This window comes from Vidua chalybeata, chromosome 2, assembly GCF_026979565.1.
Source record: "Vidua chalybeata isolate OUT-0048 chromosome 2, bVidCha1 merged haplotype, whole genome shotgun sequence".
Taxonomy (NCBI): Eukaryota; Metazoa; Chordata; class Aves; order Passeriformes; family Viduidae; genus Vidua; species Vidua chalybeata.
The window spans coordinates 18,656,129-18,670,917 of record NC_071531.1 but is presented as its reverse complement, the minus strand read 5'-3'; the positions used below and the strand labels follow the sequence as shown (position 1 = coordinate 18,670,917).

Here is a 14,789-nt window from a genome sequence, read left to right as displayed (position 1 = left end):
TAGTCTGCTCTGAGAGGTAAAGGGCATGAGGCCTCTGTAGAAGCCTTTGATGTTTTGTGCCAGACCTTAAAAACTACTGGAATCTCTGAGCAGTTTCAGGTGCAAGTTGAACACTGCTACATACCTACACATTGTGTGGTTTATGGTACATATTCCTGCAGTACATATTCATACAGTATCAAATGTTTTACAGCAACAGCATTGACTGCAGCATGTGCACAGATGTACTACTACTTCCAGAGTAGTAATGCATCTTACATGAAATGATGCTCCCCAGGAATGCAGTACTTCTGGAAAAAGCCAGTACTTTTGGAAATCAGGAAACCATTTGGAGCCATTTGTACTGCGGCAGCGAGTCACCAGCCATCCACCATTACTAGGGAACATCAGCCCAGGTGGTGCTGCAATGTGACTGGGTACTTCCAGTAGATGTATCTTGGTTTTAGAAGAATGACCAAAGACTAAATAGAACCAGTGACTTGCCAGTGATTCCTCTGTGAAGGTGTACATAGTATTTGTCCTTACAGTGACTGTTACTTGGAAGAGAAGCTCTCTCTGGCTTTCAAAACAGCTGTTTTTGCAAATACATCATGAGACTACATAAATAAAAACAGAATTTAATTTTCTTTTCTTCATTTTCACACCCAGATTTCAGAAATGAAATAGTGAGATGATTGTTGACTGTTATGCCAATAAAGACAGGAGAGAGATCAGCGAGATAGCATTTTTATTGTTTCTAAGGCTTTTTATAGCCATGCAGATTAACAAATTGCATCACACTGAAGGAGAAAAAGCAATTCAAATACTTTGCTTGGTTTTGATTAAAGATGTATAACCAGGTATTATCACAATGAAATGTATGTGTGAGTTCTGTACAAGAAAGTAACATAATTCATAGTGACTTTAACTGCTTTTTAATTAAATAATTTACTTTGTGCCATATGTACATATCCATTGAACTGCAAGGAGACATATTGTAATTTTGAAATTGTGGGAGGAATAGAGAATCCAGGAGAATCTTCTGGTGAAATGAAATGTAATTATATAGTGTTGGTGCAAATGCTTTGAGGCATGAATGGGAAGAGATGTTTATTCTTTCTGCTGAAGCAAATTTGATTTCTTTCAAATCTCTGAAAACCCTTATAACATGAGCTAATCAGGGACAGCTTCCATTGCCAGGCAGTGCTTTTGTAGAAGTGTGAGAAGAATCTCTTATCAAAATATTTTCAGATGTTTCATCATCAATTCATTATCTCTTCTGTACAGATGGCACAACCAGGGTCATTTTGCAAACCTCTAAAATATTTTTTCTTAAGTTTAGGCCATGGTACATAAAAGTTTCAGAACTTCACCCATTCCCTTTTAACTTGCCCCTTTTATTTGAAATAGCATTATGATATAAGTAACACATTTCAATATGGGAGGATGGCAATCATCTAGAATTCTCCCAGCATGTTTCTGTATTCCACAAGCTGTATTAAACTGGACTTTTAATATTAAATAATTTGAATATGATATATTTAACCATTTTAAAGTCCTGTTTTATTTGCATATATTATATATGCTGTGTAGTATATGATTATGAGAAATTCTGTAATGTTAATTCAAATAAAAGCATTGCAATTATTAGAAATGGTTTTGTGTGAATATAGTATTCCAGAGAGGTAGTATGTGGAGCAGAAGGTTTTGGCTGATTTTGTATACAAAAGGTTTAGCCTCATGGCAATTTTAGGTCCTTATTTTTGCCACTGCTGTGATCTTACTGATTTTTGGAACTGTATATTTTTGTCCTTTCCCTTGTGGAAATTTTGCTGCTTGTCAGATCTAGAGGAAGTTGATAGAGGGAAATAAACAGTCAAAAGCTAATAAAAAGTCAATCTTATGGAGAAAGCAATAAATTTTATGTTGGTTTTGCTCTAAGCCAGTCCTTTCCATGGTCTGATGAAGTTGCAGAATGGTTTAGCATGGAAGAATCACCTGAAGGTCAGCCTGTCCAGCCTTCTGCTCAGACCATAGATATTACCAGGTGATGAACATTGCTGCCACACTGAAATATCTGAATGGTTTGAGAATAGAGTTCCAACAGAGTTTTATTGTCTTAAGCTGCCCTGCAACTGCACTTTAAGGTACAAGTTGAAGCAATATTCACTGCCTTCAAAAGTCATACCTTTTTGATTCCTGTTGCTGTTTAATTCCTAAAGAATGAGATACTTTGATATTTTCATGGATCTGGTTTCTGTCATTCAAATAAAGACCAGAGAATGTGAAATAAAATTAGCTGAAAGGAAGTGTAGCCCTTCTCATGTGAATTTAAAGTAACATTGGTTCCACTAAGGTGTAGTTAGTTATTAGATTCTCATGGTAGAGGGGTCTGTTAGGTCAGTTTATTGCCATATCCTTGTTTGCAAGAGGTGCTATTGGTTATGTTTATTTTGCTTTATTATTTGTATTGATTGTGTTTACTTATTCTTGCTATTGCCTGGGAGGATGATGGGGTCTGCTTGAGTTTCCACTTTGGTTTGCTCCCTATTTGACTCCAAGGACCCTGACCATCTGTCCTTTGTGCATATTAGCTTGCTTCTGTGCTCCAGTCTGGAACAAACTGAACAAACAGTTGGGATCCCAGGCAAGAAATTAAAGGAAGCACACCCAGAGATCAAAGCCTGCAGCATTATTGCTGCTTGGCTTGAACCCACGGGTCAATCTCCAGAATACACAGCAGAACTGGGAGAGTACTACTTGTCAAAAGTCTTTCTAAATTTTATTTATGTTAATATGACATGGTTGCTAGGGCAGTTGAAATGACTAAGTGACCCACCTAGCAGTTGAGGGAAACTCTGAGGATGTAGGCTACTTGGACTTCAGCAAAGTCTTTGATATTGTCTCCCATGGCATTCTCATGGAAAAGCTGGCAGCCCACATCTTGGACAGGTGCTCTCTTGACTGGATTAAAAACTGGCTGTATGGCTGAGCCCAGAGAACAGTCCAAGTAAATGGTATCACATCCAGTTGGAGGCCAGTCACTAGTGGTGCTCCTCAGAGCTGGTACTGGAACCAGTGCTGTTTAATACCTTTACTGAAGATCAGGATGAGGGGATCAAGGGCACCCTCAGTATGTTCATGGACAACACTAAGTGGGGTGGGAGTGTTGATCTGCTGGAAGGTTTGAAGATTCTGCAGAGGGATCTGGACAGGTTGGATCAATGGGGTAAGGCCAGTAATGTGCAGTTCTGTTGAGTAGTACACTCAGTGCAGGTAGCTCGGCGTGCAGCTGCAGTGTGATCTGCAGGTCCAGCTCTGTGGGGTGGGAGCTGGCACTTCAGGCCAACTCTGCATAACAAAGGGCACTGCACGGGGCCCTATGGCCCAGCCAGGTGACTGGACACTCAGAGACACAGCAGGACCCAAGGGTCCCAGACTTCCCCATGCTTAGACTGTAAGGATATAAAAGCCCAGGTTTCCTTTTTTTCCAGAGTGCCTCCTCAGAGGCATCCAGCTCAAGCTGTTAATTTGTTATTGCACCATGATTAAATTATTCTGAGCGTCAAGGCCTGTGAGACTCTGCTACGGGAAACTTGGGGTCGAGCTTGTAAGGAAACCTGGTCTGACTATGAGTGTGGGGTGTGTAGCTGTGAAGGGGCCTTGGTCCCAGCTTAGGTGGCATGAATGTGACAGAGTAACTCCTGGATCGTCAGACAGGTTGAACAAGTCCAAGTTGCCGGCTCCTGCACTTCAGTCACAACACTCCCTGCAGCACTACAGGCTTAGGGAGAGTGGTTGGAAAGCAGGCCAGTGGAAAAGGACCTGAGGGTGTTGGTTGACAGCAGGCTGAACATGAGCTGGTATGTGTTCAGATGGCTGAGATGGCCAACAGCATCCTGGATTGCATTAAAAATAGTGGGACCAACAGGACTGGGGAAGTAATTATTCCCCTGTACTGGCCACTGGTGAGGTCACACCTCAAATTCTGTGCTCAGTTCTGGGCTCTTCACTTCAAGAGAGACATTGAGGTGCTGGAGTGTGTGTAGAGAAGGGCAACAGAGCTGGTGAAGGCTCTAGAGAGCTGAATCATATAAGGAGCTGCTGAGGGAGCTGGGGTGTTTAGCCTGGAGAAAAGGAGGCTGTGGGGAGACATTGCTGCTCTTCTCAACTGCCTGAAAAAAAGTTATAGCAAGATGAGGGTTGGTCTCTTCTCCCAAGCAACTAGTGACAGAATGAGAGGACATAGCCTCAAGCTGCCGTAGGGGAGGTTCAGCCTGGACATCAGGAAGAATTTCTTCATGGAAAGGGTTGTTAAAAATTGGAACAGACTGCCCAGGTGGAGTCACCATCCCTGGAGGTGTTCAAGAAATTACTCTAGTGGCACTTAGTGCTATGGTCTAGTTGACAAGGTGGTAATCAGTCAAATGTTGGAGTCTTTTCCAACCTAAATGATTTTGTGTCACATCATATTTTGATATCCTGAGCACCGTGTTGTTTACTAGTGCTTTTGTATTTAGTATAAAAAAAATATTCTAGACTTCTTCCAGGTGTATCTGGCAAACTTCATTCTTTTCTCTAAGGTATGTTATCCTGCATACATAATCTCCATGATTTTTAGCTTGTGAAATCATTACATTTAGGTTGTCCTTGTTTGGCTTAGTAGCTCTGCTATTCCTGAAACATTAAATTCTTAAATGTCAGCTTTTGTCCTGTACAGAAAATAGAGGTAATGTATTTGTGTTCTTTGGTGACTGTTGTAGCTCACAACATCCTAAATTCTCAAAGCATACATGGTACAATATTTCTTTGCAATAAAACAATGTGATAATATTCTTCTATACTCAAATACTTACCTAAATTTTCTTTAGTTGTCTTCATCTTATCTTTTAGTGCCTGCTATGCTTAGAAGAGAAACTCAGTTGTGTTTTCTGAAAGTTCACCTTTGTGCCTGTTGATGCATCCTTTCTAGTCTGTGTGCTCCTGCTTGTACACCCAGTTCTCATAGCTGGCCAGAAGTGTGGAATGACACAACACAATCATTGATGATATTAATGGCCTATCAATCAAGCATCCTGCTTATTAAGGACCACTAATTTATACCAGATGCAAAACTGAGGCTCACAGCCTGCAAATCAGTTTACTTCAAAATAAATAAGCACAGAAGATGATCAGACCATTTTCTTTTGTTATGTCTAGCCTACCCCAACATGTGTTCTGTAGGTGTTTGCGTTGTTGGAAGGTTCTGAAAACCATCAATGGATATAAGTAAAATATAGTGAAAGCCTTGATTGTTGTTACTGTGTTGTTCATCTTCCTGGCTTTTGAAAAGGCTGTTGTTATTTTATCTTAAAACTACTACAGTACATAAGGCCATAATGAAAGTTTGAAGTCACAGGAGCCACTTTCTGCCCTGTAGGTATGACATTACATAGCACTTCATTGAGCACACTGCATTCTTTCATCTCTAAGTGCAGAAAAAATGTTGACTGGATTCACAGGGGATTTATGTGATATTCACAAAACTATGAGCAGCACAGCTGCTGCTGCTTTGTTCATGTGGGCACTCATCCCTTGTGCAGGGCACCTTTCCTTTGGGTGAGGGCTGTGAGCAGAGGCAGCCCGTGTGCCGGTTCAGTGCCTCCAGCCAAAGGCTGACTGCCGTGCACATCTTCGGGCATCTCCACTCCTAGGTGAGATGCCAAGGGGAAAAAAGGCAGTGGAATCACACTCTGGCCCACTTATTCCCGAGTCCCTGAAAGGGACATCCAATGAGATTGAATGGCAGGCAGTTTAACAGTGATAAAAATAGTACAACCTATATAATTAGCAAATAGAACTCTCAGCTACAGGTTACAGTAAAGCCTAAAATGCTTCATAGGATTGAAATGTACATTTGCAAAGTGCATTTGTAATAAGACTTTCACTGTTAAATTACATAGGATTAAAAAAATGAGAGCAGATATAAAATCTTATGTTTCAGACAAGCGGGTGAGTCAGCTGCTGACTGCCTAGGGCTAGGACGAAACTTCCTGTATTAATCAGGTTATTCTATAATTACAAGGTTTCTTGCACCTTCCTCTGAAGCGGGTACTGAGTGCTGTCAGAGAAAGAATACTGGACCAGGCGGACAACAGGTCTGATTGGTATGGTGATTCTTGGTTTTTTCTATCTCTTTTATTTTTTTTTTTTTAAATTCCCTTGTCACTAATATGGACGGTTGATGTGAATAGTGTGCTATTAGAGAAAGAGTGCTACTCTGCTTCTTTCAGACTGAATACAAATTTGCTTTCTGTTGCTAAGGATTTGACCTACTCAAGGACAGGATCATATGGTGGAAGGGGGAGTGGGTCTAGAAGAGATGAGCAGCAGCAGCAGGGATACACAAATGGAAGGGACTGCTGAAAGCAAACATGAATAATTAGAAAGGAGAAGAAGGAAAATTGTATAGCAACCTGTTTATGTCAGTGGTTTGCCTAGAGACTACTCGGGTATGGTGAAAAAGAAAATATTGCTAAATCAGCTCAACCTCCTGAAAAGAGAGGATGATTTAACAATTGTCCTTCCTTCACAAGGAGATGTTGCTCTAGCCATAAATACAACAGTCATAAATATGACAGACAAAGTGATGTTAATACTGGCTGGGATAAATCGTTGTAATAATGGATGGTATGATAGTAAGGAGATGACGGTTTGTGGGGTTGTTTTATTTTAACTAGACCATGGAAAAATGGAGAGTTCATTGCATTGTAAGGCAGCTGCATATAACCTGGTTAGTGTGCTGTAACTCAGGAGCTAGTCACAGCAGCGTGGCTCCCTCCCTCTCTACTGGCTTGCAGTTTTTGAGTCCCCTCTGCACACACATAGAACCCTCACTGACTGAACCAAGAGTATTTCTCACACTGGAAAGCTGAGGGGGGTATACAAGAAGGTGTGAGTGTGGGTGAGACTCCTCAGAATAGAAGAAACTTTTGCTCAGTCATTTGCCTTGGGTTGCCTGGATGTAATTATACCTAAGTGGAGTACAGGGAATCATACTGTGGGCCTCTGCTACAGCAAATTCAATGTTTCTGAGCTAGTCCTCTGTGTTTTCTCCAAACACAAACTGGATGGGGACACCATGAAAATCAGAGAACTGCATCCTGAGCACTGTTACTCTGGTGTGTTTGAAGGTGGATTAGGAAGGAATAATACTTCTGGAGTAGAACCTGTATTAAAAAAAAAAATCAAAGTACTCTAACCCAGGATCACAGAGTACATTAACACAGAGGTGCAAAGATTAAATCCTCAGTGTTGTTGGAGTACACAGTGTTCTAGGTAGGTGTTTCATATGGAATAACAGCAGCTCATCAGTGAATTGCAGCATGTAAACGCTTTTGTAGAAGCATTGCTTTGGTACACCAAGATACCCTTGTACAACAAGATACCTTTCCTGGGAGTGTAAAACAAATTAATTCTCGTAAACAGTTTGTGTGAGAATGATAGACCCCACTGGAGTCTGTTTTTTCAAGCATCTCTCTCCTAAAACAGTGTGGTCCCTGCAGAACTGAGATTAAAGGTGTCAAGTTCTGGTTCTGCAAAGCCATGAAGTGGTTGGAAGAGTGGTAGTGGTTTGTAAGAAACTAAGTCTTATCTTGGGTCACATGCTGGTATCCCAATTGATCCAAACACAGAGACTCTGCATTTGAAATAGAACCAGGCTATGTAAAAATAAAGAGGGGAATACAGCCCTACGAACTCCTAAAAGGTGTTTTCTGCAGCTTGTACATGGGGCCTTAGTGGCCATGAGCTTGAAAAATTAAATAAAGCAAAGCTGTCTGATACTTGGTGATGCAACTGAGACATTTCACAGAAAAGGCTAGGTGAAAATTTCCCCTAGAGCTGCAGTTACAACATTGAGAGAAAAATGTGCTGGAGCTGGGTGATAGAGCTAAAAAAAAAAAAAAAAAAAAATTTGAGAGTTAGCACACTCTATTGCTGCTGTTTAAACAGCACAGTTGAAGTTTACCAGTTCATCATGGCGTATGTACAGAATTTAAAATGAGTTACTTAATGTGTTATGCCATGCCAGGAAATACTGTATTTCCAGCAGCCACTCAAGTACTAAAGAACTGCATGCTGATGTATATGAAAGCCAGCACTTAGGAAGCCTAATTAATCTTGTTGGATTAATTTCTCTCATATCAATATATTTACAGTTTTCTGTAAAGAAAATAAAATATAAACCTGTGGAAGGTTCTTGTCTAGACTGATATTGTAAAACAGGAAGATAATTTGTTTTAGAAAGATAAGATGATACTACCAAAAGTTTACTGAATTTTACTTCTCATTTAGTTTTAAATTGCCCTTCTTATAATAAAATACTGCCTAATTATAATCAAAATTCTCAGCTCCCAAATATAATTCTAAGAATCCTCATATTTTGTATGTTGTCATATATGTATAAAATTCAGGTAAAGAAATAGTTCAACTGAACTCAAATTAATCTAGTCACTGACAACATTATGACTCACTGCAGTATTTTGAAAGCTGTTTATCTCAAGTTCTCTGGAATCCTGGACCGTTCCACAGAAGAACTTCAATTTAAAATAAACCAATCAAACTGTGTCGCTGAGCAATTAAATATCTCCATGGTAACAGGGATTAAGCACATAAGGTAAAGACCTGCTGACAGTGCAGAGATTATTTCTAATTTCTGGGTCTTCCAGCAGTAGACAAATGAATTTACATTTTCTGTGTTGAACATTGGGAGACATAAAATGAAAACGATTGAGCTACTTCTGTGACATCTTGGGACCTCAGACAGTATTTTCTTGACAGGGGAAGTAATTAATTGGTATTACAAGAAGGAATTTAGCAGACATACAAATAAGCATTTGCTCATGGGATTTATTTAGCTCTTCATAATTAAAACCTGGATAGGCATATTATTTAGGATACAAATAGCATGGAAAAATCTTGCCATAATTTAAAAAATTTAACAGCATAATAACACCATTTTTCTTTTAATTTTTAAGTGATCTTAGGTTCACTTAGGAGAGAAGGTTATTGGCAGCTCTGCTATCAGGTAATATTTTTAATGAGAAATGTACTTCTAAAGTTATAGTGCAGATAGACATACTGATATTCAGTGAAGATATAGGACAATACTTTAATCAACCCTAACATCTTTCTGATTCTCTCTGACTCTATTCCTGGCTTTTTCATGTGTATTTATTAAATACTACTGGAAATGCACGTCTGCTGGCACGTGTAGTTTTCAGCTTTCAGTTGTGTGGCTTAGGATTGGTTTGATTTTCTTTTCTCAGATTGACTTTTGGTTTGGTTCCTAGTGATATAGAATGACTTGAACGGGACCTTAAAGATTAATCAGTTCCAACTACCTGCTGCACAAGGACAGCTTTCACTAGACCATGTTGCTCAGCACTGCATCTAGCCTGGCCTTGAAAGCTTCCAGCAATGGGGCATCCAAAACTTCTTCAGGCAACTTGTGTCTTCCAGTTCCTCACCACCCTCAGAGTAAAGAATTTCTTCCTAGTATCTAATCTAAATCTAGCCTCTTTCAGATTACAACCACTACCCCTTGTCCTGCCATTGAAAGCCCTTGTAAAATGGCTTTTTCCAGCTCTGCTGTAGGGCCCCTTAAGATACTGGAAGGCTGCTTTGATGTCTGCTTGGAGCCTTCTCTTCTCCAGACTGAACAATCCCATTTCTCCCAGCCTGTCTTGATAGGAGAGTTGCTTTTCTGTCAAACTGTGGGAAGCAGAAGTGAGCTGCCCCCAATGTGTAAACAATTCATCCTGTAGCTCATCATCCTGTATTAGGCAGATGTAAACTCTGCAGTGCTTCTGCATTCTGAATATCCTTTCAGTATTTTGAGCTCACAATATGTTGAGATGAAAGGTGTATGCTTCCCACCACTAGTGCTTACTAGTTTGAGGTTGGTCTTGGAATCATGCTGTTCTCATTCTTTGTGGCAGGATGGACTTCCCACCCTTGCATAGCAGATAAGACACTTGGAAAACATTTTATGAGACCAAGTTGTAGATGGACCCACAACTGACCCTCTTCAGCTGGAATTAGAATTTACCTACCCTGTCAGGCTACATTTTGTTGTCTGCTTTTGATTGTGGGAGTCTATACAGTCTTGGATGTCTTTGGTTCCCTGTTGATTTCAAGCATAATCTTAGGTCTCTGTGCGTAAAGAGACAGGCTTTTTAGCTGTGCTCTTATAAAGAGACATTGCTTCAATTGTCCTAGTTGTCTGACACTCAGCATTATGTTAGAATGTCCTTCCTTGCATATTGAGATGCATTTTTTTTTCTTTGCATCTTGGGATGAAAAACGTTTGTTAAAAATTCATAATAAATGTGACACAAATATCTAAAAGTCATCGTAACTGGTATGTTCATAAAGGAAGAGACGAATACCAAGCACATTTGGTAAGAGTGAGTGTAGAGTGTCTGTTTATGGCTGCACTCTTTAACCATTCAAAAAAAGCAGAAGCCCATGTTTAACATAAACATCCAGCAAATGTCGAAGGAAGAAGTCCTGAAACATTGATGAAACTTAAGGTAAACCAGAAAGTCAGGGGTATATGGAGGAGGTGTCTTAAGAAACAACTTCAAAGATAAGGAGATGATTTCTGAGGAGTACTGTTTTAGATAATGCAGTTCCTGGGCTTGACCATGTGGGAACAACAGTTTTACCTGGGATCTAAAGAGATACTTCATATATCTGTTCCTGCTTATAATCTCTTTTGTGCAGTGTTTTCTTCTTGCTGTGTTTATTGGCTTTGTTTAATCCAGTCAGTGCCTTGAGCTGGACAGAAGAGACTTGGCAAAAAGCCATACTGATAAAAGACACTTTGGGTTAGGCCATGAGGGGATGATTTTGGCAGCTCATAGTAATGAAATTTAGAGGTTTTGTTGCATGATTCCTGTTGCCAGCATCCAATGAAGATGCAGTTCCACCTTTTTAACAGGGTCCTATGGAAGTACGAGCTAGTGATCTATCTCTGAGAAGGAAACTGTAAGCATAGCAATGGTGTTGCACACTGACAATCTGTAATTTTCCAATCAGGAATATTTTTAGTTAAAATATACATATAAAAAAATAACGTGTTTCAATGCCTTCAAACACATGCCAAAATTGTGGCTATGTCTTGAAAAAGATTTGGCTCCCCAGAGTGTCACACTACGACTAGCCAGAAGTTTCCAAAAGCCTTTGAAGAGTGCCTGCTAAGAGAAATCCCAACATTAATATACTCAAGCTCCATTTGAGACAGTCCTGCTAGTTTCCCTGACTAGAATTAATTAAAGCAAGTGCAAGCTAATGGGCAGATCATAGAAACAGCTGCTTTCATGGCGTGAGCCTTCAGGAACACAGTTCCTGAAGGAGGAAGCCTATCACCTGAACATAATGTGTTCACATTTGTGTTTAGATGCACAGCTGGTTTCCCAGCCTCGCCTCTGTGACTTGCATAGGCAATTGAGTGCCGAAAGCCTGGGCGCCGTTAGGGAGAGTGACAGGACAGGGCTTCATGTAGAGCTGCTTGGAGGGGGAAGTTTGGTTGGATGGCTTGATTTTTTCCATAAGCTTCTTTTCCACCAAGCTGTACTCAGAGTGAGCTGGCATATCCCAGACAGCCTAAGAAAGAAATGATATCATGACTGCCCATGCTCAAGATTTGGCAGTGTGAAACAGTTAGCCAGGTAGCAGTTAGCTTAATGGTGCTCTTGTTTGACTTTGAACTTAATTTAAAGAATTGATCAGCAGAACCTCCAGAGAAATTTGCTCAAAAAATTTTGGGTTTTGCTCACTGGAGTTCTTTTTTTGTTATTGTTTTGTAGGGGGTTTTGTTTGTTTGTTTGGTGGGTGGGTTTTTTTGGGGGGGGGGGTTGTTTGTTTGTTTTTTGTTTGTTTGGGGGTTTTTTATTTGGCTAGTTTGGTTTGGTTTTGGTTGGTTTTGGGGTTTTTTTTTTGTTTATACTACAGGGGCACAGGAAGTCTACCACATAAAATTGGGATCCTCATGTACTAAGTGGTTACATTTTAATTAGCAGATACTAGAAAGACATTGACTTTATTCTCATTATGGGTTGCAAATCTAAAGCACGAAAATATTAAATGAACTTTTTAAGGAGGGATTTGCTGTCACTCTCTCCTCCCCAAATCTCTGTTAAAACTTAAGAACTCAATGTGAATTTTTTCATAAGTACCGTTCAGTAACAAATTAAAAAGCTAAGTTACCCACATGTTGCCAGACTAAGTTGTGCCATATTTTAAAGTCATAATGATGTTTTAATGTAAATATTAATGATAGAAAAGTGATTTTCTGTTGAGTGTTTGGCTAAATTTTCACAGAATACAGCACAAATGCTGAATGCCTCTGCTACATGGAAGAGTAAAACTTAAGTGTTTGTAGTAACAGTGTCTTATTCCCTAATGAGCTTTTATGTTCCTTGGATTGTCTGCCATTCCTAGGCTACCATAAAGGTTAGCATGGACTATCTGAAAATTTATTTGGATTCTCAAGCAGGTTTTACAACTCAGACTGATCTTTCTGCTACAACTGCTAAGCTGCTACTGGCACCTGACTTTGCTACCCTAAAATTATTTTGGGATAGCTTTGCAAGACAGTACTTGCAAGTGGTCTATTGGCTGCATTATAGAAAGGCTACTGCCTTCAATAAATCTGAAAAGCATTGTTTTTACTGGAGAGCTGAATGTGGATATATATGAGACTTAGGGGGATTCTCAGGGTAAAAACTTGAAGGTAGAGGAGAGAGACGCAGCAGAAGCCAGGAGTGATTTATTCCAATCCCAGTTTCAAGAATCAGCATGATAGCATAAAGTAGTGTGTGAGTACAAAAGACATGCATGTGTGTATGTACACACATAGATACATCTCCTGCACTTGTACAGTGCTGATGCTAAGAATTGTAAAAAGTGTGTTACATATTTAAGGAAGACATTTTAATCATCTGGATTTATAGTCTATTTTATAAAGTCTTAAATCTTTCAGTGATGTGCATGCACCTGAAAACTGTTATAAGAGAGGCATAATTATCTGAATAACCACATCTGTAAATACATTGCAAAAAAAGACACAAATGTGTAAGGCAAGGTTTAAAAGGACTGACCAACATCAAGAACTTCATAAAAAGCAGAAACTGGACAGCTGCAGTGAGGTTTGCAGAAGAGTAGCATGAAATAGTTCTTACAGTGGCTCTTTATCGATATAAAAAGGAATGGGACACCTCTGAATTCTACTGTGCTTGTCTGTCTTCTTTACACAAAGATTAATGATTAAGGATTAATAACAAAATCTTCCCAATGATCTAAAAGCAATTGTTCAAACGGCTGAGGAGAGGAATCTTGATTTATTAGCTGATTTGCTGAGAGAAATCCAAGTATCATAATTTGGTATTTTCACTAGAAAATGCTGTTGTAGAGATAGGGAAGTATTATTTAGTGCAGCTAGATGTGTTTGAGAGGGGAGATTCCAATTGTAACAAATTCAGAAACAACTGTTAGAATGGTTTTGGTGAGGGGAAAAAATTAGGGGAGATAATACATAGATTTGTCTAATACAGCAAAAGTATGATCAAGAGGGAATGAACACCAGGAAGAAGCAAGAAATATTTAAAACAAAAAGTAATTTGTGGCAAAATTGAAGAGAGAAGACCCTTAAAGATTGGAGCAATGGAGTTAGTTTCCAAGTTTGCAGCCAGAGCACTGGATTGAGTAATCCCAAATGTATTTACCAATAATGATTATTGGGTAAATATTTAAAGGAGGATTTTGGACACAGTTTATATGATAGATTGTAAACCAGCAAGGGATTGGAGATGGTGGCAAACAGAGCATTCCCATTCCCCTTTTCCTGTAAGTCAAGTGACACTTTACCTATTTCTTTAGCATGTAGAACATGAAATCTAAGCAACACATTTGCAAAACAGACTTAATCCACTATATGCCCTTAGAACCTTTTGCAAATATTAATGAAACATATCTAATTATCTCTGTTAGACAGATTACTCAAGGCAATTTAGATTGCCATATAAAAGCGGAATAAAAATCAGTGGTTTTAGTTACCATATGGGTAATAAAAATACTTAAATGGGATGATATTCAGGGAGATTATATCATTTGATCAGGCATTTGGAAAACTGGATAAATGATGTTTTCTAAATGCTGTCAGAGAATGATGAATAAACCTATTTTAAAAAATGCTTTTGTTGAAAGATAGGAGAGGAAGTATTTTTTTCCTGAAGTGTTTATACATAGTATCAGCAAAATGTTTTTCTTTCTCTGGAAAACAGGCATTATCACCAATCTTATTAAAGGATAAAACATAGAAGTAGTCTGCAAATATAAGGACAAGTTAAAGGACTATTTCTTTCTGGAAGCAAGAAATACTAGCAATTGCTAGTATCTGATATAATTATTTTGAAACAATGTTTAGGGAATCCTTTTGCTCATGTGAACTTCTGCATAATTGTGGTAATATGTGTGGTATTTTTGAGTGAGAAGACTTGCTGCCAATAATATAAATGGTAGTACTTTGGAAGTGTGCTAGTTAGACAGCTCTTCAGAGAAACAAAACCCAACAATTTGATTTCAGTTGGCATGCAGATGATACAAGTTGCCAAAGCGTCTATAGTCCAGGCAACCTGTGTAATAATCAACTTCCTTAGTCTAATGCTACAAGTTACCTTCACACAGGGTGTTAGTTTTGGGCTTTGATGGTTTTATTAGTTTCTTTTGAAGACTGGCTTTTATTCTCACTGTTCAGTATCAATAGC

At 39.1% G+C, this 14,789-nt stretch overlaps 1 protein-coding gene across 1 annotated transcript in view; it reads left to right on the top strand.

The window, feature by feature from the left end:
- FRMPD4 (FERM and PDZ domain containing 4) overlaps positions 1-14,789 on the top strand; it is a 296,707-nt gene that overhangs the window by 188,596 nt on the left and 93,322 nt on the right. Inside the window, 2 exon segments of the mRNA XM_053936336.1 lie at positions 6,044-6,070; positions 6,072-6,125. Coding sequence (XP_053792311.1) covers positions 6,044-6,070; positions 6,072-6,125 — 81 coding nt within the window.